The sequence below is a fragment of the Molossus molossus genome, unplaced genomic scaffold (genome assembly GCF_014108415.1).
Source record: "Molossus molossus isolate mMolMol1 unplaced genomic scaffold, mMolMol1.p scaffold_m16_p_21, whole genome shotgun sequence".
In the NCBI taxonomy this organism is placed as follows: Eukaryota; Metazoa; Chordata; class Mammalia; order Chiroptera; family Molossidae; genus Molossus; species Molossus molossus.
Window position 1 is genome coordinate 48,012,192 of NW_023425357.1, and position 25,509 is coordinate 48,037,700.

At 59.0% G+C, this 25,509-nt stretch overlaps 1 protein-coding gene across 1 annotated transcript in view; it reads left to right on the forward strand.

Moving 5' to 3' along the window:
- ZNF423 (zinc finger protein 423) overlaps positions 1-25,270 on the forward strand; it is a 267,618-nt gene extending 242,348 nt beyond the window's left edge. The window contains exon 8 of the mRNA XM_036274427.1: positions 23,942-25,270. Within this exon, the coding sequence (XP_036130320.1) occupies positions 23,942-23,971 (30 nt within the window). The 3' untranslated portion in view covers positions 23,972-25,270. The remainder of the gene's footprint in view (positions 1-23,941) is intronic.
- Positions 25,271-25,509: the final 239 nt, after the last annotated feature.

Consider the following 25,509-nt stretch of genomic DNA (forward strand, 5'->3'; position numbering starts at 1 on the left):
CTGAAGCTGGGGCTGGCGGGCACGTTGACATCCCTGGGGTGACGTGTTGGGGTCAGAGGGCAGCCCGAGGTGGGCCTGGTCCCCGCTGGGCCTCGGCTGGCTCTCACGGCCGTGTCGGTTGAGGTTCTCTGGGGAGACTCGGAAGCGAATGTTTGTATTCACGAGTGACGTCAGGCTGGGAGGCCCTGAGAAGGTGCAGGGCCAAGGACTGTGCTCGCTGTCACGTGGGAAACGCCACCGGGACCGTAGGTGGGCCTGGACCCTTTGAGGCTCTGCGGGGTCAGCCATGTGCCTGCCTCCACAGGGAATGTTCTCGGAGGATGAGGGAGGATCTGAGTTCACCTGGAATCAGAGACTAGGATTAATTTAAAGGACTTTGGACAAATTGGGGGCCCTCACAACACAGACTGGAGCAGGGAAGGGAACTGAGTTTTGATCTTCATGTGTTCAAAGCTTGTACATGGAGGGCCCGCCGGGTGCCGGGTTCTCCATGTAGGAACTGACAAGACAGCGATGAACGGAACAAAGGAACACCCGAGGGGCCTCCATTCGAGAGAGCTTGGTAGACACTGTCCAGTAGTGCAAGGACATGAAGGAAACAAAGCCAGGTAACAGGCCAGAGCATGGGTGGGGCTAGGTGGGGTCCTCCTTGGTAAGTGTAGTCAGGAAGGTCCTCTCTGAGAAGGTGACATTTGAGCCGAGGCCTGGGTGGTGAGAGGGAGAGAGTGTATGAAAGAGCCATGCAAAGGCCCTGTGGTCAGAAGGCGCCAAGAGTATTGCTGGGACAGCAGGCGCAGTGTGGCTGAAGCACAGAGAGTGGGGGCTGGTGGGAGGGGCTGGCACCCAGGTCTTAGCAAAGTTTGCAGGGCAGTGAAGGCATTCGGATTTCACCCTCTGTGATGGGAAACCCAGCAGGGAGAGGTGTTATCTGACGTACACCATGCATCAACGTTTAAGACATTTTAGTCTTTGAAAGAACACTGGAGTGAATGAGAAGTCACAGACTTGGGAGAAAATATTTGCAAGTCCCATATTTGCTAAAGGACATATTTGTAGACAGCATGTATAAAACAATACTTCCAAAACTCTTGAATGGCGGGGGGTGGAGGGAAGGTGTCAGCGAAAAGTGAGCAAAAAACTTCAGCTCTTCACCAAAGAGGTGTGGATGCTCAGCATCATTAGTCCTCAGGGATGTGGGGGCAGGAACATGACATTAAGCCACTGTGACTGAAACCCCACGGAACAGCGACAGCACCGGGTGCTGGCCGGGGTGCGGAGGAGCGTCGCGACTCCCAGACTTCGCTGGTGGAAAGCAGAAGGGCACAGCCACGCGGCGGATTGTTCGTGGGTTTCTTATGAAGTTACACCTGCGTGTGACATACGACCTGGCAGCCCTCCTCCGGCTGCGTCCCCAGGAGAGCTGCAGACGTGCTCCTGCAGCCTGGCCGCGGACCAGGACAGAGCTCGTCCTCGCGGCCCCTGCGTGTCTCAGCCGTGGAGGCGTGGGCAGGTGTGCTCTGTGCCTGCAGTGGGCAGCTGCTCGGGGATGGACAGCAGGAGCCGGTTCCTGCAGCAGCGTGGAGGGGTCGCGACCGCCAGGGGAGAGCCAGACTCCGAGGGCTGCACTCGGGCTGCACCTGCGGGTCCCGCTCATACGATGTTCTGGAAGCAGAGATACTGGGACGGAAAACAGGCCAGTAGGTGCCAGTGGACAGGCTGGAGGTGGGGGAAGAAACAGAGGAGACTTCACAAGGTTCTCCTAAACACACACGCATACTGTGCACACACACAGACACATACACAGGCGTGCACACACACACACACACACATGCACGCCCTGAGAGCTCGCAGTGTGCTGGGCAGGACAGACTCAGCCTGATTTCACATGCTCTCTCTCTCACACGTGCGCGCTCTTGCATGCACACGCACACACACACGCTCTCATGCACGCACACACATGCCCTGATAGTCACTGTGCTCAGCAGGGTGAACCCAGCCTGATTTCACACACACACGCACAAACACACGCACACACATGTACACACACACACACACCCCGAGAGTCATAGTGTGCCAGGCAGGGCGAGCCCAGCCTGACTTAACATGCACACACACACACACACGTGTGTGCATGCATACACAAACTTACACACATGTACATGCATACACACACGCACGTGCACACACGCCCTGGGAGTCACAGTGTGCTGGGCAGGGCGAACCCAGCTTGACTTCACACACACACACACGCACATACACACACTCTCACACACACACATACACATGCACACACACGCCCTGAGAGTCATAGTGTGCTGGGCAGGATGAGCTCAACCTGACTTCACACGCACATGTGCATGCACGCAGTTACACGCATGTACATGCATACACACATGCCTGCACACACGTACACACACTCTCTCACACGCACACACACGCCCTGGGAGTCACAGTGTGCCGGGCAGGGCGAGCCCAGCCTGACTTCGGAGACCTGGAGGCCCCCTGCGGGCAGGGGACGTGTGGGCACAGCTGTCGCCAGCGCTCGGCGCTCTGGCAGGGGCACCGTCAACATGCTCCCGTGTCGTGGGCACAAACCCGGGTGTGGGTTTTGGTCTCTGACGATCCCAGCTCAGGCGTGGCCTCGAGAAGATGGGCGTGTCCATTGCAGGGGCGCGGTGGGCTGGGAAGCCAAGGGCAGTTCCCGTGGTCCTTCAGGGCAGGGACCTGCCTCGCCTGGCTCCGACTGGTTCGTCTTTGTGGGAGGGCGGCCGGCGCAGCCCCGACCCCTGTCATTTCTGCCGAGACGACGCGCCTGGGTGTTCCAGCGGGCATTCGTGTGGGGGTTCGGCTGGACCAGTGGCTGCAGCGAACAGCCAGCGTGCAGGCCGCAGGTCCTGGAGCCCTGAGGGGCTCTGCTGGGACCCCGTCAGCTGCGCAGTCTCCTGGGGCCACTCGGTGCAAACCGGCAGGTGGGGGAGCGAGGCTGGTAGACATGTCCAGTGTCCTGACGTGGGGAGACCGTCTGCACGCGGATGAAATGACAGGGGGTGAGGTCCCTGTCGGGAGATGTGAGCACTTGTCCGAATGTGGGGGTGGGCAGGAGCGCACGGCATGTTGAGGGGAGCGGCTGTATGCTCCCTCATTTGCCAGCTCTGGGCCTCAGTGTCCCTGCCTGTAAAGTGGGGTGCTCATTGCTTCTGCCGCATCGTGTGAGGCCCTTGGTACGTGGCCGCCGCAGGAAGAGTGTGCCCGCCGCTGCCTGCTGCCGTCATTCCCACCGTCGTGATGCATGCTGTTAGCGTTAGGCGCCGGGGGTCAGGTGATTCCTAGGGTGCCCGCTCTCAGGGCCTTGCTCATTTCATGGCTCCGCCCGGGGTTTGAACAAAGTGAGGCTCCGAGTCTTTCCTCTGGCGCCCAGCCAGCTGTCAAGGCCGTGGGCACAGGAGACCCACACTGGGCAGGGCCGGGGCTGTGTGGGCAGTGAGGCCAGCGGACAGGGCCGGGGCCTGCGCCCTTCCTACGCGCTGCTGGGTGCTTCGGCCCCAGCCTTTCTTCTGGACCCTCCTCCCCCCTGTGCCCGGGCGGGTGGAGGGCGGTGTGCAGCCTGGTTGGGTGTGAGACACTAGACCAGAGACCCCGACGGGTCAGGGCTGTCATACTCGTGTGTGCAGCCTCGGGCCGTGGCAGATGAACGCCTGGGGCCCTGGGCGCCCCTTGCCAGAGTGCGCTGACCTGAGAGGAGGAGCAGGCTCCGCCCGCGCGGCCCAGCTGTCTCTGAATCCCCGCGGGCACCTCTGTGCCCACGGACCCTGGCGCAGATGGCACCTCCTTCTCCTCCCTGAGCGCCTCACTGCGGCCCCCTCTTCACCATCACCGGGGAGTGTGCTGGCCTCTGGCACGGGGGCAAGGACCCTGAAACTGGACAAGAAATAGAGCAGCCGGCACCCCGGGGTGGACCCTGCTGCAGGCCGGGCCCTGTGGGAAGCATTTTGCCTGGACCGGCTCAGTGCAGCCCAGGAAGCCGATCTTATCTCCACGGACTGATGTGGAAACTGAGGCTCCCGGAGGCCAAGGGACTTGCCCAAGGTCACCGGCACACGGCAGAGACACGTGCAAAGGCAGCCGTCTTGGCCACCAAGGCACACGGAAACCCTCCGAAGTTTACATGAATTGTCATTTATATGAGCTAATAGATTTAAATGAGGCCTGCGGTGCTGAACTATAAAAAGCCTCATGTCAGGGGACCCAGAAACTATTTTCGTAGTTGGGCCAGGCAGGTAGCACAGGCAGTAGCAGCAGGGGGTGCGGAAGAGCCTGCCGGCAGGTGTGCCCAAGTGGGAGTGCCCCGGGGCCGTTCTGCGGGCGCCGGGCCTGGAGCCGAGTCTGCTGGGCTGGAGCTGAGGCCGGGAGCCCCAAACCTCGCCACAAGCCAGGGATGAGTCACTCAGGCCAGACGTCTGGCGAAGAAGGGTACTCAGAAGATCTCAAGCTTCCTGGTGCTGTGGCCCCCCCCAACACCTGCAGAAACTGGGGACTTGCTGAGAACCACTGCAGGAGGCTCTCTGATCTCTGCTACTTCTGGCCCCCTGCCCCCTCGGCGTGGGCCGGGCAGGGCTGCCCGGGAGTCTGGCCTCCCTCACTGACAAATCGAGGGGCAGCGGGAAACGCTTCCTGAGTGGCTCGTGGCGGCAAAGCGGCCAGCGCCGGCCTTGAGCGGACGTAGTTAAAGGATTAGCCCATGCTGTCTGCTTGTGTGTGCCTGATCATGTCGCTTCCAGCTAGCCGATCACCATTGATTAAAGCAGAGCTAGGTATTCCGACAGGCAGCCCAGAGCCCTTCTGATGGTGAGCTGGGCCCTGCCAAGCGGATCCTGGTGCCCGGCCAGGGAGGGTGGTTGTGATCCCGGGACGTCCTCTGAGCTCCACTGGATGCTTTTCCCCAGCCCTCGGAGCCCTCGGTTTGACCCTTTCCCTCGTGGCATTTGCCCTGGACAAGCCTTTATTGCGTACCTGCAAGGAAACTGTCACGGGGCCCGGGTGCAGCCCCGGCTCTCAGAGTGACATTCCAGGGAAACACCAGTGCTGAGTCAGTGAGCACATGAACTAGGTCATCCCAACGGTGGGAAAGACCGGAACACGCTGAGTTGTGATGGGGAGTGATGCATGTGTGTGCATCTGTGTGTGTCCCTGTGCGTGTGTGTGTCCATGTGTGTGTGTGTGTATCGGGACGAGGGTGGAGGGATGTCAGGAATGAGAAATCAGATGGGGTGTTCAGAGAAGGCGTTTCAGCCAAGTCCTGAAGGTTAAGAAGGAGCCGAGAGGGAAGGGCTGAGGGTTCCCCAGGAAAGCACAGGCAGGGCAGAGGCTCAGAGGCACGGGCAGATTCGGGGTGTCCAAGCAACAGGGAAGGGCAGCAGCGAGCGAGACAGACGGCAGTGCTTACTCGCGTCCTTCTGGGCTGTTGCCGTCTCGTCGGCTCAGCTGGGTGCCTCCTGCGCGCACCTGTGCCTGCCGGCCCTTCTGCTTGAACGCCCTTCCCTTCGGGCGTCAGGGCCCGGCTCCAGGACCCGTCTCGTGCGTCCCTCACTGATGCCTCCTCCTCAGGCTTCTTCAGCCTGGGTTTAACCCCTGATCCCTTTGCCAGTACAGATGGGAATGATGTCTGCACCGGAGTCCACGCTCTACCCTGAGCTTTTGGAGAGTGAAGACTCCCTCTGCCAGCCATCCATCCATCCACCCACCTACCTATCCATCCATCAATCCATCCACCTACTCATCCGTCCATGCACCTATCCATCCATCACCCATCTGTCCATCATCAATCTGTCCATCCATCCATCCATCCATCAATCTATCCACCTACCCATCCATCCATCCATCAATCTATCCACCTACCCATCCATCCATCCATCAGTCTATCCACCTATCCATCCATCCATCCATCCATCCATCCATCCATCCATCCATCCGTCTGTTTGTCCATCCATCCATCAATTTATCCACCTACCCGTCCATCCATCCATCCATCCATCCATCCATCCATCCATCCATCCATCCATCCATCCATCAATCTATCCACCTACCCGTCCGTCCGTCCATCCATCCATCCATCCATCCGTCTGTTCATCTGTCCATCCATCAATCTATCCACCTACCCGTCCATCCATCCATACATCTGTCCATCCATCCATCCGTCCATCCATCCATCCATCCGTCTGTTCATCCATCCATCCATCAATCTATCCACCTACCCGTCCATCCATCCATCCATCCATCCATCCATCCATCCATCCATCTGTCCATCCATCCATCCGTCCATCCACCCCCATGTGTTTTACCATATTTCTTTTAGTTCCTAGAAAGTAGGAAAATAGAGGGAAGAGAACACAGCCGGGAAGGAGGACAGCGGGCGGGCTGTCCCTGCAGCTCCGGGCCCACTCAGGAACTCCTGGTCCTGCCCGATGGTAAGCGAGGCACCGGTTTCCTCGCCTCTTGTGCCGCTGCCGTCAGATCCAGCCAGATAATTACAACTAATAATAATTAAAAGTTAAAAGTGCTCTAGGCACATACTTAGCATTTGACTCTTCGGCTCTGCTTTCTGTGAGCAGCAGCATCTTCCTCCGCCCTGCCTTGCAGACAGCCAGCCCGTGGCACCCCCGCGGCTGGGAGACAGGCCAGCTGGGCCTGGCGGGCGCGAGAGGGCGGTGCCGACACCGGCAGCGAGAACCTGCTGCTTGCGCTGGTGTCTTCCCGAGACCTCCCCCTCCCGCGTTATGTTCTATTGCTGACCTTTGCACCTCTCTGGCCTCAGTCTTCTCATCTGTAAAATGGGTGTGGTGCAGATGAGAGGTCGGGTGTGGGAAGCACCTAGAACGTAAGCTTTGCGATGGGTCATGGTGGCACACTGCAGGGTGCAGTCACTGTGTGTCCGGCCTTCCCCACTAGGACGGGAAACCGAAGCCCAGCACAGCTCAGATTCTGCTCAGTGTGACAGCGTGGCACGACAGCAGCATGCCCACACGGTGGGGCAGGCAGCCTGACTTCAAGTCCCAGCCCCGCTGCCCAGCCGCTCTGTGACCTTGAGCTCGTCACTGAGCCTCTCTGGGCCTCAGTAGATGGGGTGATGACAGTCCCTTCCCTGTGGAAGCCGGGGCAGCACCCGCCACCGTCGTCATCGTCATCCTGACCCTGGTGTGGGTACGTGAGCTCTTGGTTCATACCTTCATCCACTCGCTCCCACAGTCTCTTGTGTGTGGGCATGGGCCGTGTGGCCCACCAGTGTTTCCTGAGCACCTGCTCTGCACTGGATGTGTAGGTGCGGGGACACACCGAGGCCTGTCCCCCCCGTGTTGTGGGGGGAGGGGACCAGCAAACTGATGAAGGCAGCCGGAAAGAATACTCATTATGCATTTGAGGACGGATGTAGAATGATACACTGTAATGTAGCACAGTGTTGTAGCAGCTCAGCTCATGTCGTCTGCTCAGTGTAACTGACTGCTGTGTACACAGAGCCCCAGGTGACATCACCGGCAGCCTGGGCCCTTACCCCGGCTGTCACCCGGCCTCGTCCTCTCGTGGGACACTGGCTCTCCAGCGGGCGCGGCCTTTCCTGTACACGGTAAGGCGTTTCGTGTTGGTCTCACCTCTCCCGTGGCTTGGGCTGGCCGGGCCTGAAGGCCACGTGGGCGGTCTGGGGTCTGCTTCTGGAGAAGACGGAGGACAGAGGGGTGGGCACTGACTGCTCCTCACCCTCCGGAGCCCAGGACACCGGCCTGAGCCACTCGCCCACCATCGTTAAAACGGAACAGCGTGTCCTGAGTGCCTGCTGGGAGTCCGACGCCATCTCTTCCTGGGCATCAGCCCCTCAGACCTCACAGTGACCGGGAGTGTGGCACCCTAGGATCTTCGTGCCGCAGGAGGGTGGCCGGAGGGTCCTGGGTCACCGCCGCGAGGGCTGCAGGGCTGTGGGCCAGCAGGGGCTTACCTGAGACTGAAGCCAAGGGCAGGCCTCTGGGACCCGGGTGTGGGGACGGGGCAGGCCTTCTGGAGGAACTCAGTGCCTCAGCTCCTGGGCACGGGGTTGTCCTGCTCTGGGCAGCTGCCCTGGTCACTGCCGAGGGCGAGGCGGGAACGGGCGTGGGGGTGTAGTGCCTGGCTGTGTTCAAATGCCCGCATGAGCCCCAGGTGGGCTCTGGCCACCTGAGCGATGAAGTGTGTGGAGGTCCAGGTGGAGACTTGGAGGGGGGCTCCCCGAAAAGGCCCAGCTCCGGGCAGAGATGGCACTTGGAATTAGCCTCGGGCTGCCCGTCTGCCCATCCGAGCCTGTCATTTATGCCCTAGGGCAGGGGGGCCAACCAACTTTCGAGGGGCACCGTGCCATGGTGACAGATGGGCACGGGGGAGCTGCCAGGAGCCTCGAGCCAGCAGCCATGTGCCATGAGCCCAGCCCTCGCCGGCGCTGCCCCAGCCGGGACTGAATGCCTTCAGTTCCTTGGACGCTGGCGGTACCAGTAACGGAAGGTGCTGGTGGGCCCAAGGCTCCCAGAGGTTGGCACCATACAAAGCCCTACCCCCACCCCTAACTTAGCAAAGAGGCCGATACCAGCGTCCGAAGTACAGGAAAGACGGGGGCCCTGGGCCCAGGGGTGCATTTCAGCTGCTGCTTGCTGTCGTGGCAACATGGGTGTGGCCTCAGCTGTGAGGTGCCCATTGTCACCCGAGCTACCTCCTAGGAGGGCTCTGGGCAGGACGCCTAGGGGGTTGGCCCCAGGAGGCCTCACAGGTGGGCTGGGGTCGAGTCAAGGTGACATTGAGGTTCCACTTTTGCAGACGGGAGGCTCAGTGCCCTGTCCCGCAGCTGGTAAGTGGCAGGGCCGGGCCGACCCTGGTGGGGACAGTAACGGCAGTGACAACCCCCAGGCACTGTGGGGAGCTCTTCTCCCTGGTTGCCCTGTTTTATCCTCTGGACCCTCCTATGAGGCGGATGCTGTTTTCCTCCCCATTTTGCAGATGGGGAGACTGAGGCCCAGGGAGGCAGTGGCAGAGATGGGATCTGAACCCAGGCAGCCCGGCTCCAGAGCCGGGGCGTGGAGCCACCGTGGGGGACCGTGCGGGCTCCTCTCTGTGGCTGAGCCCCAGCTGTGTCAGAAACGCCGGCTTTGTCTCGCTAGAGGGGCTGGCTGCCTCCTGCTGGGTGGGCGCCTGGCGTGGTGGGTGCTCGGCCCCGCCAGCCGCGGGGTGCTCTCAGAGGAAGCCTGGATTGCGCGCTCTGGTCGAGCAGGAGCAATTACTAATGACATTTAGAAAGAAATTAATGATGAGAAATGCAAGTTGGCATTTCCGGAGCGCCAGTCAGCAGCCTGGCGGCGGCACGCACAGGAGAGCGGGTGGGGCCCCGAGGCCGGGCGCACAGCGGCAAGAATTCATTCCACTGTGTCAGTAATGAACACGGGCCCTCGCTCTGCTCTGGGCTTCAGACAGAATCAAACATGGACTGGCCAGGGCTCGTCCAGGGCCACAGTGAGGTTCCCTCTGGGGTGCGGGCGAGGGCAGGCGGCACGTTCCGTTCGGTGTCTCCGTTCCTTGGTGGCACCAGGAGGCAGGGGACAGTGAGAAGGGAGGAAGACAGGTCATGTGGGCTCAAATCCAAGCACCCCCTCTTAGTAGCCGTATAGCTTAGTAAGCGACCTTGCCCTTCTCAGCCTCAGTGTCCTCGTCAATCAAGGGGCCGCCGGGGAGGTACGGGCAGCCTGGAAAAGCAGCAGCCGGTTGGGGCACGCGGCAGCAGCTCCGCCCGTGCTGGCTCTTCGATATTTCACCGACGTTTCAGACGCACAGTTTTCTCGTTCTAACAGCTCTTGGACTGGAATGCCTGGCCTGGGTGTTACGGCTTAGTGGGTCGTCTGCGCTTGTTCGTTGTGATACATCCAATACTAGCATTTTATACTCTTTGGGGTCTTAAAATAGATAAACTACAGCCTTGGGAGGAAGGTGGTGGAGGATGAGGAGGAAGCAAGATGCTGAACTTGTCTGGGTGGATAAGGGAACAGGCCAGCCGCTTCCTTCTCTTTAGAGTGAAGGGGAGGGGTCCCACCCGGGCTCCCCTCACGCAGGGCAGGGGCGCACACAGCGACAAGTCATTACCATAGGGATGGGGAGCACTCCCACAGTGTGGAGGGTGCAAACTCATCGCCCAGGGCCCGAGAGACTTTGGGCACTTGAAATGGCTGTCTCTGTCTCTGTTTCAGAAATGGAAATTTCCTATAATTATAGTGGCTAAAGTTTATCTAGTGTTCATGAAGTGCCATAGTTCTTAGCACTTTTATACATTTAAACAGTCAATCCTTACCATGTCTGTGTTAGTAATTTAAGGAAGCTGAGGCACAGGGTGGTTACCTAGGTCCCCAAGGCCACAGAGCTGGTCAGTGCTGGGCCCTGGCCACCAGCCCCGATTCTGTCCTATTTGTCACCACACTGAATGGCCAGGGTTCTTGATTTTTCAACAGATCAGACCTGGATGATGACAACTAGCTGCCCCCTTTCGACACAGGGATGTGCTCCCCAGTTCAACACGACCCCACCTCGCCTTCCTCACCTGGTTCCTCGCCCAGCGGGGCTCCGAGTGTGCGGGGTTCTCTCGTGGTGGCCTCGCCCTCTGGGAGCTGCTGCATCAGAAGCTGAGCGGCTAGACTTGCTCTCTCCTTACCCCGCTTGCAGACCCGAGGGCCAGGCTGGGAGCCAGGCATTAACGTAGGAGGCCTGCAGTGAGGAGGGGCGCCGGGGGGGCTGTATATTCTGTTCACTTGGGTTTAAGGGAGGCAAGCGCGACGGTCCCCCACTGAGCCTGACCTGTGGCGCTGCCTCAGCCTCCCCATGCTTCCTTCGCAGCTGCCCCATCAGACGTGGGTCACCCATGCTTCGGAGTTGACAGTGATGGCAAAGCCTTGTGGTTAGTATTAATTCCGACAATTTTAAACATCTGTACAACATTTTACATGTTGTAAAAAAAAGCTTACTTGTGTTATCTAATGGAAAATCATAGCCCTGGCTGATTTGGCTCAGCGGTCAGAGCGTCAGCCTGCAGACCAAGGTGTCTCAGGTTCGATTCCTGGTCAAGGGCATGTACCTGGGTTGCAGGTTCCATCCCCAGCCCTGGTCAGGGTCATGCGGGAGGCAACCAGTCAATGTGTCTCTCCCACATCGATGTTTCTCTCTCTCTCAATCCCTTCCCCCCCCACCCCACCCCTTTCATTCCATCTGGAAATCAATGGGAAAATATCCTTCGGTGAGAACTAAAAAGAATGTTTGATGCTCTGGCTGGTTTTGCTCAATGGTTAGAGCGTCAGCCCATTAACCCCCTAACTGAAGGGTCACAGGCTTGAATCCAGTCAAGGATGCATACCTGGGTTGCAGGTCCAATCCCTAGCCCCAGTCGGGGTCATGTGGGAGGCAACCAATTGATGTCTCTTACATTGATGTTTCTCTTTCTCTTTCTCCCTCCCTCCCTCCTTCCTTCCTATTCACCTGATCTTAAAAAAAAAAATCAAAGGAAAAATATCCTCAGGTAAAGATTAACAAAAAACAAAAAAAAAAAAGAAAGAAAATAGCTATTTTTAAAAAAAGAAAATCATAACAAGGCTGTGAGGTAGGTGTTGTTCGTGCCACTTTTCAAGTGAGTAGTTGATACTTAGAGAAGTGAGGTGTGTTGCCTGGGGTCACACGTTATCCTAAGTGGCTAAGGCAGGATTTGAACTCCCAGACACATTGTCGTTCCTCCAGCCCATCCACCCTCCCACCTATTTATTTATTCATGCACTCTCTTTACCCACTGGTCATCCACCTGCCACCCCTCCACTCATCCACACATCGATCCACCCACTCACCCATCCATCTATCCATCATCCACTCATCCATTCGTCATCTACACATCCATCTATTCATCTACTTCTCTATCTATTCATATCCATTCATTCATTATCCACTCCTCTACACATCCATCCATCCACCCATCCATCCATCCATCCATCATCTTACTCACTATCCATTCATCATCTACCTGTCCATCCATCCATCCAGCCACCCACCCATCCATCCATCTATCCATCCATCCATCCACCCACCCACCCATCCATCCTCTAACTATCCATCCATCCATCCATCCATCCATCCATCCATCCATCCATCCATCCACTCACCCATCCATCCATCCACCCATCCACCCATCCACCCATCCATCCATCCATCCATCCATCCACCCATCCACCCACCCACCATTCATCATCTACCTGTCCATCCACCTACCCACCCACCCACCCACCCACCCACCCACCCATCCACCCACCCACCCATCCATCCACCCACCCACCCATCCATCCACCCATCCATCCATCCATCCATCCACCCACCCACCCATCCATCCACCCATCCATCCACCCATCCATCCACCCACCCATCTATCATCTTACTCACTCTCCATTCATCATCTACCTGTCCATCCATCCATCCATCATTCATCCATCGTTTTACTCACCATCCATCCGTCTACCACCATCCGTCATCAACCATTCACCTGGCTGCACATCCATTAGTACTGAGTGCTTAGTAAGTTCCGGGAACTACACTGCTTTCATGGCACTTCCTCATACACTTTTTTAAATCCTCACCCGAGGACATTTTTCCATTTTTTGTTCAGATAGAGTGGGAGGGGGAGAGAGAGAGAAACATCGACGTGAAAGGGACACATCGAGCGGCTGCCACCCACACGACCCAACCAGCGCCGGGGACAAACTGCAACTGAGGTACGTGCCCTTAGTGGGAACCGAACCAGGATTTCTCTGGACCGCAGGCCAACACTCTAACCGCTGAGCCAAACTGGCCAGGGCTCCTCATATACTTTTAACTACATGCTTACCTGCTACCCATCCCTCCCTTCCCCTAAAACTGCATATGTGCGCGCGCACACACATGCACACACCCCTCTGGTGAGTTGAAGGGTGGAACAGACTGGAGATATAAAGGATCCTTGGTTTGCCTCATGGACACAGCACGTTCTGCCTGGTCATGGTGGGGCAGGTGTGTGGGCGGTATGCTGTGTCCATGGTTTGTTTGGAAGCTGGGTGTGGACGAGAGGGGCAGACAAGACACCGCAGGCTGGGCCATCCGTGGGAGCAGCTCTGAGGATTGGCAGCCTCCCATTCTGGGTGGTGGGGTCGACTTCCTTTGTGCCAGGCTGGATGTCCTGTCTGGACGGGCAAGGGTGTACACCCAAGTGTTTCCCAAGAACTGCCGCGATCATTAGACATAATCGGGCTCAGCTGCAGTTCTGTTCACTGGTGCATGCCTACAATTCATCACAGCAAATTAGGTCCAACTCCAGAACTTCGGGCCCTGTAGCCGGGGGCTGCCAGCAAGGGGCCGGGCCGTGTGGGCTCTGGAAGCCGCTGGGGGGCAATGGGCCATGCTTTCTGAGGGGTACCACCCTCAGAATATCTGCCCAACGGCTCTTCATCCATAGGGGTTTATTTTCTAGAAATTTTAAGCATGCAGGAAAGTGTTCCTTTTAGGAAAAACTTGGAGAATGGTAGAAATGGATATTATGTCTTAAATGATGTCTCAAAGCATCATGTATAAAACCTAAAAGCACTGGGTTAGCGTAGGGACCTGAACACATGTGTTCATATAATTAGTGACCACATGACCTAGATTTTCCAGAACAACCCTGATTTTGAGGGTTCTGTACCAGCTACTGGTGAGTTGTCCTGATTTTTGACGTGTAAAATATGATGACTTTATATGGAGCTTGGTTTTCTCATCAAATGTTGATGAATAAATATTTAAGGTTGTAAAGGCCTGGAAAAATCCCCCCCCCCTTTTTTTTCTAACATGGCAAAACATTGACTGTCTGTAAGCGTGCGTCTCTGCAGGGGTGGAGAGCATTCGGGCTGCTCCATCCAGCGGGGGTGGAGAGCTGCCGAGGCTCCTCCTGGGCCTGGCCCCGAGCCCCGTGCCCGTGCCCACAGAGTGGAGTGGGGCACCATCAGCGCAGAGTGGGGGGCTTGCATGCAGCGCCAGCTGGAGCTCAGCGGGGGTGTGCCCCCTGAGGCTGCCGCTCACCCCGTCCGTCCGGCGAGTCCTCCACAGGCTTCGTCTCGATGCCTCAGTCTGCGGCTTCCGTCTCTCAACCCTGGAGCCAGAGGCGGGAGGGCAGCGGCTCGGGGACCACCCTGGGCGCCTCCGCTCTTCGGGTAGAATGAGACCCCTCTTGCTCCCACCTGCTCGCTCACCATGTGGGATCCCACCTAATTCTTTAAAATTGTGGTCAAATACACATAGTACACATACAGATGATAAAACACATGGAGAAATAAAATAAATAGAAAATAAAACGTGGTAATACATACAAATAAGTAAAGCATAAAATCGATAAAAATACCCGTAATAAAATGTACCATCTTAACCATTTTTAAGTGTGCAGTTAGTGGCAGGAAGTACATGCATACTGTCCACACTGCGCACAGAACTCTTCACCTTGCAGAACTGAGACTCTGTCCCCACTGCTCACTCCCCAGCCCCGGACACCCACTGGCCGGGACCCCACAGAGGCGGAACCGTGCAGTGTCTGTCCTTCTGTGCTGGCTTGTCGCCCTCAGCTCTGTCTTCAAAGGCTCCGTCCACTTTTCAGGAGAAAGCACAACTGCCCCAGGCAGGTTGGGGCAGGGGAGGGGGGAGGGGGTGGTTCTAGCTTCTCTTCTCTCCACCTGTCCCTGGAGGGCTCCCTTCGCTGTTGCCGTAGCGGCGGTGGTCGTTTCGGAATCTCGCTGCGTTTCCAGCACGTGCAGCCTGCGGACACAGAACCCTGGACAGCAGAGCCCTGGGCGGGCGCAGACTGCGTGGCCAGGGGCTCACTGGGCAGGGAGGCTTCCAGAAGGCTGCAGCGGCAGCGGCAGGGGCTGAAAGGTGGGGAAGGCTTGGCAGCAGGTGCCAGGTTGTGGAGGGCTCAGGACCATGGACAGGGCTGGTGTCTCCTGGGTGTGGTTGGAACCCACAGGTATGGGCAGAAATCTGCTTCCCTGTTTCTCGAGGAGAGAACCTGGAACGTGCCTCTCGTGGGCACTTTGTCCTCTCAGCCTCCCATTGCCAGGAAGCGAGACCCCAGTGGGAGTCAGGGTCACGGGTCGGGGGGCTGTCAGGGGTCCTAGCAGTGCCGTGAGTGTGGGCAGGTTAGCTGCACCATGGGAAGACCAAATCCAAGAGCAGCAACCAACCCTTTGCAGCACATTGTCAGTGGAGCGTCTATGTGCCTGGGCTCTGGGGTATCCGTGTGTGTGTACACGTGTGGGCCTGGGATGGTGGGTATCCGTGAGTGTGTGTACACGTGTGGGCCTGGGATGGTGGGTATCCGTGAGTGTGTGTACACGTGTGGGCCTGGGATGGTGGGTATCGTGAGTGTGTGTGTACATGTGTGGGCCTGGGATGGTGGGTATCTGTGAGTGTGTGTGTACACGTGTGGGCCTGGGATGGTGGGTATCCGTGAGTGTGTGTACACGTGTGGGCCTGGGATGGTGGGTATCCGTGAGTGTGTGTACACGTGTGGGCCTGGGATGGTGGGTATCCGTGAGTGTGCGTGTACACGTGTGGGCCTGGGATGGTGGGGTATCCATGGGTATGTGTGTACACGTGTGGGCCTGGGATGGTGGGTATCCGTGAGTGTGTGTGTACATGTGTGGGCCTGGGATGGTGGGGTATCCATGGGTATGTGTGTACACGTGTGGGCCTGGGATGGTGGGTATCCGTGAGTGTGTGTACACGTGTGGGTCTGGGATGGTGGGGTATCCGTGACTGTGTGTGTACACGTGTGGGTCTGGGATGGTGGGGTATCCGTGACTGTGTGTGTACACGTGTGGGCCTGGGATGGTGGGGTATCCTTTACCCTTGGCCTGGGCTGCACCTGTCTGCAGGGTGGACCCGACAGCACCTGCCCCTGAGCTGGACGTCTTCATCCAGGTGGCTGCATATGGCCAGAGGAGCCCTGCCCGCCACAGCCGGGTCCCCAGAGGCCCATCTGCTAGCTCATCCAGTTACTGCCAGTCTGTCGCCCACAGAGAGGATGCTGCGGTCTCCCTGGGCCCACGCGCGTGTTCTCAGAGTGCAGGGTGTTGAGGCGGCGGGGAGACCCCTGTCTTGGTCTCAGGAAGCCAGCAGCCCAGGGCCTTTTTTTCATTCTCACCCAAGGATATTTTTCCATTGATTTTCAGACACAGTGGGAAGGGGGGAGAGAGAGAGGGACACATCGACTGGCTGCCTCCCACATGACCCGTCAGGCCCAGGGATTGAACCGCAACTGAGGTACCTGCCCTTGACTGGAATTGAACCCGCAATCCTTTGGTCCAGGGGCCGACGCACTAACCACTGACCCAAATGGGCCAGGGCCCCAGGGCCAGTTTCCGTGGAGTGCCGGGCCTCTCGTTGGTGCCCTCGGGCCCAGGGGCGTGGGTGCTTGGACTCCTGCCGCTCTGTCTGGTTGGAATCCTCCCTTCAGGGGTCTGGTCAGGCTCTTGGAGGGCAGGGGACTTGTCCCAATTTGTTTTTACATTGTTTGCTCCCCTATTTTCACTTGAAGGAAGATGTTTCCTGGTTCGTGGAACTAGTTGGTGGCCAGGCCACCTGCTTTGGTCTGTGTTCTGAGCGCTCGAGAGAGGGGCACAGGGCAGCAGGAAGAGGCCCCACGGTCGGCCTCTTCGGGGAACCCTCCAACAAGAGCCGCGGGTCACCAGCTGAGGGCCTGCCCTGGTTCTGCGGCAGCTCCCCCCGCCCCCGGCGCCAAGCCCGCTGCTGCCTGGATGCCGGCACCTCCCCGCAGGCCAGGAGTTCCGGATGAATTGCTCACACGAGAGAGACAGACTTCCCGGCTGAGCGGTGCGAGGCTCACTTCCTGCTGCTCTGGAGTGGCAGACGACAGCCCGTCTGGCTGTCTGGGAGGCAGGGCTGGGAGAGCCACACACATCCCCACGCATGCGGGAGCCGGGCTTCCGGGACCTTCCAGGGCTTTGTCCCAGACCAGCGGGCCACTGCCTCACCCAGGACCCCAGTGCCAAGACAGGTGTCCCTTCCACACCGAGAACCTTTCGCGTGGTCTGTGTGACTCCGGCAGGCTGGGTGGGGGCCCGGGGGGGAGCGGGGCGCACACACGTCATAGCCTGAATCCCCGGGGAAGCGCCTGCGTCACCAGGCAGGCATAGAGAGAGGGAGCCTTGGCCATCACTCACTCCTAATTTTAATGACGTGCATTAGCTAAATTGTGTTCTGAGTGTTCATTCAGCGCTGTTTACGGCATGCTCTCGAGTGCGCTTACCGTTTGTCAGAAGTGCAAACTAGCGAACATACGAGCCTTTAAGACAAGCCATCTGTTCATCTTAGACCCTTGGACGGTTGTCAAACTCTTCTAAAAATAAGCGCTCACTAGCAGAGAGGGGCTGCCCAGGTGCTGCAGAACAGAGAGGGAAGCAGAGCTGCGGGTGCCTGCACCCGCCCCAAAGGGAAAGGTAGACCGCGTGGGTGTGGGTGGGCGCGTGTGTGTGCGCGTGTGCTTGTGCGTCTGTGAGGGTTGGAGGGGCCCAGGAAGGAAGCAGAGGGCGATGGAGAGCATGAGGGTCCTGCCGACACATCTTTTTGGCTGGAGGTATGAGCTTCTCCCTCTTCCTTGCCTCTTGTGCAACTCCACAGCTCAAATACCTTCGCTGGCTCCCCATGGCCCCGATTTCAGGGCAAGCTGCCTCGTCTCGCATCAAGGAGCCTCATCAGTAAGCCCCCACCTTCCTTCCCAGGCTGTCTCCATGGCACATACCCTGTGCTTCTGCCAAGCTGAGTTATTCACTGTTCCCCAACACATGCTGCGTGCTTCACGTGTCACAGGCGGTGCTGCGGCTCAGACCGGGCCCCGCGTGGACTGCGTGGTGCACATCTGGCCTGCAGGACCGGCTGCTGGGCCTCGGCGCTCTGTGCCTCAGTTTTCCCATCTGTAGAATAGGGGTAAGAATAGTATTGAACGCCCAGGTTTGTCATGAGGCCTTAATGCGTGAACAGGCATGAAGGGTTGAGAGTGGGGCGTGGCCACAGAGCATGTGGTACATGTGAGCCGTGGTTGTCATCTGCATCACTGGCACGCCCATGCCATTACTGGGCGGCTCATCGTGCTTGGAAAGCTGTCTGTGTGCACGTGCGTGTACACACAGTGCCAAGCATCCTCCCCGGCAGCTGGAAGGCTGGTGTCTTCCCCAAGCATCTCCCAATCGGAAGTCCTCTTGTCGTCGTATTTCCTTCGCAAAGTCTCACCCTTCCCTGGCCCTGAGCCCGGAAAAGGCCAGGGTGTGCCCGACTCCGTCTTCTGCCCGCTGCCCAGGGCCGGCTCTATGTCTGTTTGTGAACAACTAACAGAGGCCCGCAGAGCTGGACACAGCCGCAGGGTCGGCCTGGCCCGAAGGACCTGCCTCTTCCCCCGGAGGCGGAGTCTCTCGTGGCTCAGGTGGGTTAGACGTGGCCCCTGCTCCTGGGGACAGCTCTGTCAAGCTGGCCTCCAGGGGACGGCCCAGGGGCGGGCAGTGGGGAGCAAGGGGGTTGGCCAGTTTCTCTCCCAACCTAGAATCAGCGGGAGGTGACGTAGGGTCCAGGGGAAGCTGATGGGTCCTGCTGGTGGGGTGAGCAGGGTGGGTGGGATGTCGGGGTGTGGGGGGCTGTATCCCAGCACCCTTCATCTGCCACAGGGGCCTGAGGGCCAAGGCCAGGGACCAGTCCTTCCCTTGTGCCCCTGAGAGAATCCCCCCCCTTGCCATGGAAATGTGAGCTCCTGGGGGGGGCCTGACGTCATGGGACCCGCAGGAATGAGGGGGGGGAGCACATGAGTGGATGCGTACACAGCTCCCTCCTGCATGGCTCCTCTCCGCACCAGATATGCGCGTCCCTGGGCGAAGGGGAAGCAGTGCATTGTGGGCAGGGGCGGCCTTCATCGGATGCCTGCCTGCTGCTCTGGGGACGGCCGTGTGGGTTCCGCCGTCTCCGGAGCACGGCCGAGACCGCGCCAGCCCCGGAGGAGGAGCTGGGAGAGAGGTCGTCAGCCCCGCAAACCTCCACGAGGCCCCTGCAATCTCCACGCCCTGTTTGGTGTCAGGGACCGGACAGCCCCTCCCGAGATCCCTGGCCGGTCAGGAGGCCTGTCCTGGACACAGTTATGGAGTCTCGTGGGGTACACACTCCGTCTGGGCCTGGGAAAGACCCCGCACCTTATCTCCTGATCACCAGGGCTCTTGGCGGAGGCTTCGTTATCACCGCCCCGCCCCCCACCCAGGCCCCAGCGCTCGGAGCTCGCTCCAGGCCCCCTGGTCAGTGAGTGGTGGGGCCAGGGTTCGAGCCTAGGACTCAGCCCCTAAGGCTGCCCACCCGCCTGCTGGTCGCCCACAGCAGTGGCGAGCCCGAGTGGGGCCCTTGCTGAGGCTGGGGAGGGGCTGGGACCTCACCGGCACCTTCGGGTCAGAGTTGCTGGAGCGCGGGAGGGACGGGGGACCCGAGAGTGAGCTGCAGTGCGGACATCTCAGCCCCACCTGTGCACCTCGAGGACAGAGGACGGCGTGTGCCGCCCGGCAGCCTGTGCATTTCAGCACCTCCAGTCTCCCCTCTTGACACTAGGGGGGTGTCAGAGGGAGACCATGCAGGTTCCAGACCAAGAGACAGAAAACAGAGCCAAGACCTGGAGAAGAAATCCCTGCCGCAGACCAGGGAAGCATCGCTGGTATGCATGCGTGTGCACACGTGTGCGTGACTGTTGGGCACCACGGAGTGGTTGAGCCCGGGATGCCTCCTGGGTCGGTAAAACGAGAATGGGGCCCCACCTGCACCTCTGACTGGCCCGTTCAGGTGTGCACTGGAGCTTTGGGAAGGATGGTCCGGCAGCAGGCTCCGGCATGCCCCCCTGTGCCGGACACGTATGCTGGCCTGGGCTCCGGGTTGGGGCCATTTTGCTGCTGAATGCCCAGCAACAAGCAGGTGGCTGTCACCAGCAGGTTTGTTGGATGGATGAATGAACGAACGACCATGTGTCAGGGATGGGGAACATCCGGCCCGAGGGCCGGGTAAGGCCTCAGAATCAGTACCAGCTAACATCACACACCTCACCAATGAGCCCGATCCAATAGAGCAGGCCAATTTTTAAGTTGATGATCGTGTATGACCTGGGAGTGATGTTATAAGTATCTAAATGGTCCTTGGCAGAAAGAAAAGGTCCCCACCCAAACGAAAGTGAGGGTGTGACAAAGGGAGCCAGGGCCTGGGCCCGTGAAGACTTGCAGAGGGGGTCTAGCAGGACCCCAGCTAGGGCCCGACCCTGCCGCCCCTCGCCCGTCCCTGGCTGATGTCCCGGGGGCAGATGGGCTGGTGCACCAGGCAGAGGTGCCCGCGACGGGCCCCAGCAGAAGCCTCCATCCTGAAAGACACACAGCTCCGCCGAGGGGCTGGATCTCGGCCGCAGACCAGCGCCGCCCACCTTCCGTTCCCCCGTTTTATTCCTCTCACCTGCTTCCCGGCCCACACCTGCGTCTCCCTGGCAGGCAGAGGCGGCGCGGGTGCCAGGCGCCCCTCCAGGCGCCTCCAGCTCCCACCCCCACCCACTCCTGGCCTTCATGGTGCTGGGAAGTAACTGTTCATCTGCAGGGTCGGCAGCATCTTTAAAAAACGATTTCCTTCCTTCTCCAAGGGGCTAAATATAGCACAGGCATAAATAGCGAAATAGACATTAAGCCCGAATGCCCTTGTGAGAAGCCTGCCGGGTGGGAGGCACTCTGCAAGAAGGTTTGATGAAGCTCTCGGTCCCTCGAATCCTACTCCCAGTCCTGGGAAGACGTCGCGGCTCTGTTAGGGCTCATCGGCGGTGGCTCCACGGGGAGCGGACCAGCACACAGGCGTGTTGGGTGATTGGTGAGTCCTGGTGACGTCACTGCCACCCCCTCTCCGTGCAGCACCTGGGCTCTCAGGCCCCCCCCCCCAATCTCCTGGGTGGCACTGACCGATGCCCCTCACTGAGCTGCCATCCACGCTGTTCGTCCCACACAAACCTTTGGGTGTCTTGTCTCAGGCCCCTGTGGGGGGTCAGCCCAGCTGGAGTCTCCCCCTCCCTCTACTGTGCCCAGAGCAGAGCATCCGCAGAGCATCCAGCAGGTGCTTAATAATACAGTGCTGAATATATTCTGGGGCCCAGCCGCCCGGGGCCTCGCGTGTCGACATCTCCATCTGCCATGACATCCTGGGCCTTTGTTCGCCTTGTGCCTCTGAACCTCTTGGAGGAAGTTCTTCGAGTCGGTCCGAAGAACTCGCTGCTGCTGCTCCGCACGCGGGGAGGCTGGCTGTTTCTACCTGCCCGCGGGCGTTTCCTCGGGGTGGCCCGGCGTGGCCCTGCCTCCGGGATCTCTGTGCGTGGGCCCCGCATGAGCCCCTGTGTGCTCCACTGGCCGTTCTTGGTGCCCTGGCAGCCCATGGCGGTGGGGGTGGTCCTTGAGGGTTTGTGGAGATCAGAGATCCTCACCCTGGTTTCCTGCTGCCCTTGGACGGAGGCCACATTCAGGACAGTGGGGGCCTCCGGTGTCGAGTCTGGACTCCCCGGGCCTCGGGGGCCTTGGCTGGGACGGCCCCACCGTGCCTGCCCCTGCCTCCTCCCACCCCTCCCTTTGTCTCCGCCGTGCCTCCCACTCGGAGCGCCCCCCTCTTTCCAGGCTGCACCCCGTGGCTCACGCCCTCCCTGCCCTGATTCCTGCAGAACTCGACTGTCTCCTGGGTGCAGGCCGAGGAGCCGCACCTCGGACAGGGAGAGGGCTCCACGTCTGTCTCCTAGCGTGCCTCCGCTCCCTCCTCGAACCCCACCAGTAAAGGAGGGCCTGGCCACGCTGGGCAGCGTGACCACGTGGCGCTGTGGTGACGGGCTGTTGGCGGGCGGTTCCTGGGCCGCTGGGCCGGGCAGAGTGTGCCCAGCGCTGGGCTCATGGTGGGGGCGCCGAGAAAGGAAGTGAGCCCCCGCCGGCAGCGCAGGGGACACGTGGCTGGGTGTGAGGTGGGCCGAAGGGCCTCGACCTCCAGGGGCTGCAGGGATGGGCTGTGACCTTGTGACAAGACAACCTCAGGGTGGCTGGCTGGGAGGAGGGGAGAGGAGGTGGGAACAGAGTCGGCAAAGGCTTGCGGCTAGGAGGGTGGTTTGCTGGGGTGGTCGGCTCCCTCAGGACCGGCTGGCTGGCCCTGCACAAGTGCCAGAAGAGGGGCCTCGGCTGGAGGGTGGGCGTTCCCATGGAAACGGCTGCAACCCATCTGTGGTCTCAGACAACCCGCCTGTGCTCTGGGTCCATGACAACCCCGCCGAGGTGCCAGGCCATGCTGGCAGAGTGTGTGTGTGTCTGGTGTGGAGTGTGGATGATCTGTGGACGGGGGTGCTGGGAAGCCTGCGCTCTTGCCCAAGCCCCTAGATCTCTCGGGCTCCAGTTGCCTGGTTCTCTCCTGCTTCCTAGCTGGGTGACCTTGGGCCAGTAACTGAGTCTCTCTGAGCCTCATTTTTCTCGTCTTACCTGTTGTGAGGAGTAAAAGAAATGTACCTATAACAGCACACAGCACGTGGCCTGCCAGCCACCAGCCACGTGGCCTGCACCCAGGAGCCCAAGAAGGAGGCCGGCCGTGGCTGCTGTCTGAGCTACAGGCGACAGCAGGCATCTGGTGTCTGAGGACGGGCACTGCCTCTTCCTGGCTGGGCGCTCGCCAGAGGGGGTGAAATCACCACGGGGCAGCAGCAGTGCCTACAGTGCGTTGCGCCTGTGATGGGCCCGCCCGGGGTTAAGGGTGCCCTCCTGCCTCGCAGCGAAGCCTCAGGCGATGGCATCCCCCTGTGGCCCTCACTGCCTAGACCTGGAGCCCAGGAGAGCCGCAGTGCCGCAGCTGACCCCTGGTGGTCATCGACAGAGCTGCAGGTGCGTGCTCCCAGCCCCTCGGGGTGGCTGAGCTGCCTGGGCCCCCACGTCTGGGGAGGCAGGAGCATCTCTGAGAGGCTGCACCCCGTGGCTGGAGGTTCTGTGCTGCCCCCAAGCAGTCTACTCTGCCCCAGGTAGATTTTGTTCTTGTCATGAGGTTGAACACCACCTGAGGCTTTGATGAGACGGTGTAGATTTGGAACATGGACCACTGAAAAGAAACAGAAAAACCGCAGGCTCCTAGATCCCGCCCCCAGCCCAGGCACGGCGGGCCTCTCCCTGTCAGCTGCGGTGAGGGGGGGCGTCTGGCCAGAGGGTCGCCTGGGCCCTGGCTTCCCAGGTGGCTTTGGCCAGACTACACCGTGTTGTTCTGGCCAGAGCTGTCATGTGACTGAGCGGGCAGGCGTCCTCCTTCAGTGCCGTCTCTGCTGGTCACTGTCCCCTGCCTGGGCCGCGGCACCACACTGCTCGGTGCTTCTTGGCTGGAGAGCTGCTTGGCATGTGCCCTCCACTGGGCTCAGCTCGGCCCCTGGGAGGACTGAGAGGGGGACCTGGGGGCAGCCTGCAGGCGGTCAGACATAATTTCCTCCTCATCATTAGAGCAAAAGGGAGCTGGAGAGGTGAACAGGGATGTTTGTAATTCCTATTGCCTCCCCTTTCCTTCCATATAGCCAGTCCCCATAGTCAGACCCAAATGGTCTAAAAAATAAAAAAAAACAAGACAATTTAGAGGGAGTCCAGGTTGGCAGCCACGGGAGCCGCTCCCCGGGCCCCACATCGATGCAGCGTCTTGGCAGCTGCGTCCCCGGCGCACTTCTTCCCCGTTGCATTTTGTTTGGGAATAATCGCAACGCTTTTCTGCGGCTCTGGGCGTAAATGCACTGAGTGGGAGGGGACGGGCCGGCTCTCCATTCTTCTGCCCTCATGCGTGTCTCCTTTCTTCGCCTTTGCAGAATCACACGATGAGCCAGCACGCACAGTGAGGGACCGCTCGACAGGACACCTCTCCGCAGAAGGCTTGCCGGAGACGCCGTGCGGAGGGCCATTTGAACATTACATCCAATCAAAGTGTCATTTGCAACCCAGATGTAAAACTCTAATGATTTGGCCATGAGGCGCTGCTATTATAAGCAGCTGGAAATGAATATTAATGGCAGAGATTAAAAGTATTCCATGCTCAGTATTTTTTATTGCCCCGCTCCATCCAGCTAGTGTGCTTTTAGAGTTTCTGCCGCAGACTACGTTTCTAGAGTTAGAGAAACCCGCTTTTTCAGCCTATTGTCCTTTGTTCCTTCATGTATTATATTGATAGTTTTTAAAAAAAAGAATTAGTGTGATTTTTTTTTTCCTTTGCTTCTTTTTTCTTTCTCTCTCGTTTTTCTCCCCGCCCTCTTCGGTTAACTACTTTTTAATTGCAGTTCTAGGTAATTGTGCATCGTGACGTGACTGTTTGGCTGTTGTCTGGATATTTCCTTTTCGTTTTTTAATTAAAGACGAATGCTTTGATTGGATTTGCCAGTTCACCGGACAGTGATTAAAACTATGTAATGAATATAATCGGTTTCAGTGCGACTGGATGGTCTGCTTTTAAATGTGACTGAATCTGACCGCGGTAACTAGTGCAGTTCAATAAAGGGAATCACCAGATCGGCATCGGCTGCCTGGTTCTCTGCTCCCCAGCCGGGGCCGCGGGGGAGGGGCTGCTGTCACCCCTGGGGTGTGTCCTCAGAGCTGCTGTGAGATCGCATGTGCCCCAGGGACCAGCACACAATAGCCCGAGCTTCCCTTGGAAAAGAAGCATAGTAACAGTACAGGCTCACGGTCTGGGGGTGCTGGTGCTGGCCACGAAGTCAGAGTGGAGAGCACCCTCACAGAGAGATATTCAGGTCTTCTCTTTTATGGATGGGGAAACTGAGGCCCCAGGGGACGTAGGCAGCTTTTCCAAAGCCATGGAGCAGACAGTGGCTCATACACTGACTCACTTTGTTCCTTGTTTCTCCCCCGTGGGAGGCTTTGCGGGATGCTGGTGTGGGCGGTCACATGGTTAACCCTTACCTGGCCAGGCCTCCACGCATGGGGACAGGCAGGGGCTGGGGGCTACAGATTGGAGCCAGGTAGGAGCAGGAGGTTCCCCATCACAGAGGTTCGTGGGATGTGGAGGTGCAGAGACCCGTGGCAGGTCCAGGACTCTGGAGGGGCAAATAAGGTGCTGAGGGCAAGAGCCCCAGTGGGTCCCCGTTCTCAGGGGCCACCTGCATTTGCAAGCCCTGAGAATGGGTGTCTCCTGGCCCTGCTGGAACCCCGGACCACCCAGCCACCGTGGTCTCCCACGAGCCACCCTCCCACACCTGCGTCAGGCTGGTGCTCGGCTGACTCACCAATCAGAGGCCAGGGCCTCGGAACCTGCTCGGGGAAGCCCTTCCTTGTTAACTTTTCACAAGAGGCAAGAAAATTGGTTATTACCCTCTGAAGAGCGGAAATGAAACAGGCACCTAATTATAACGTGATACTAAGTCACGGG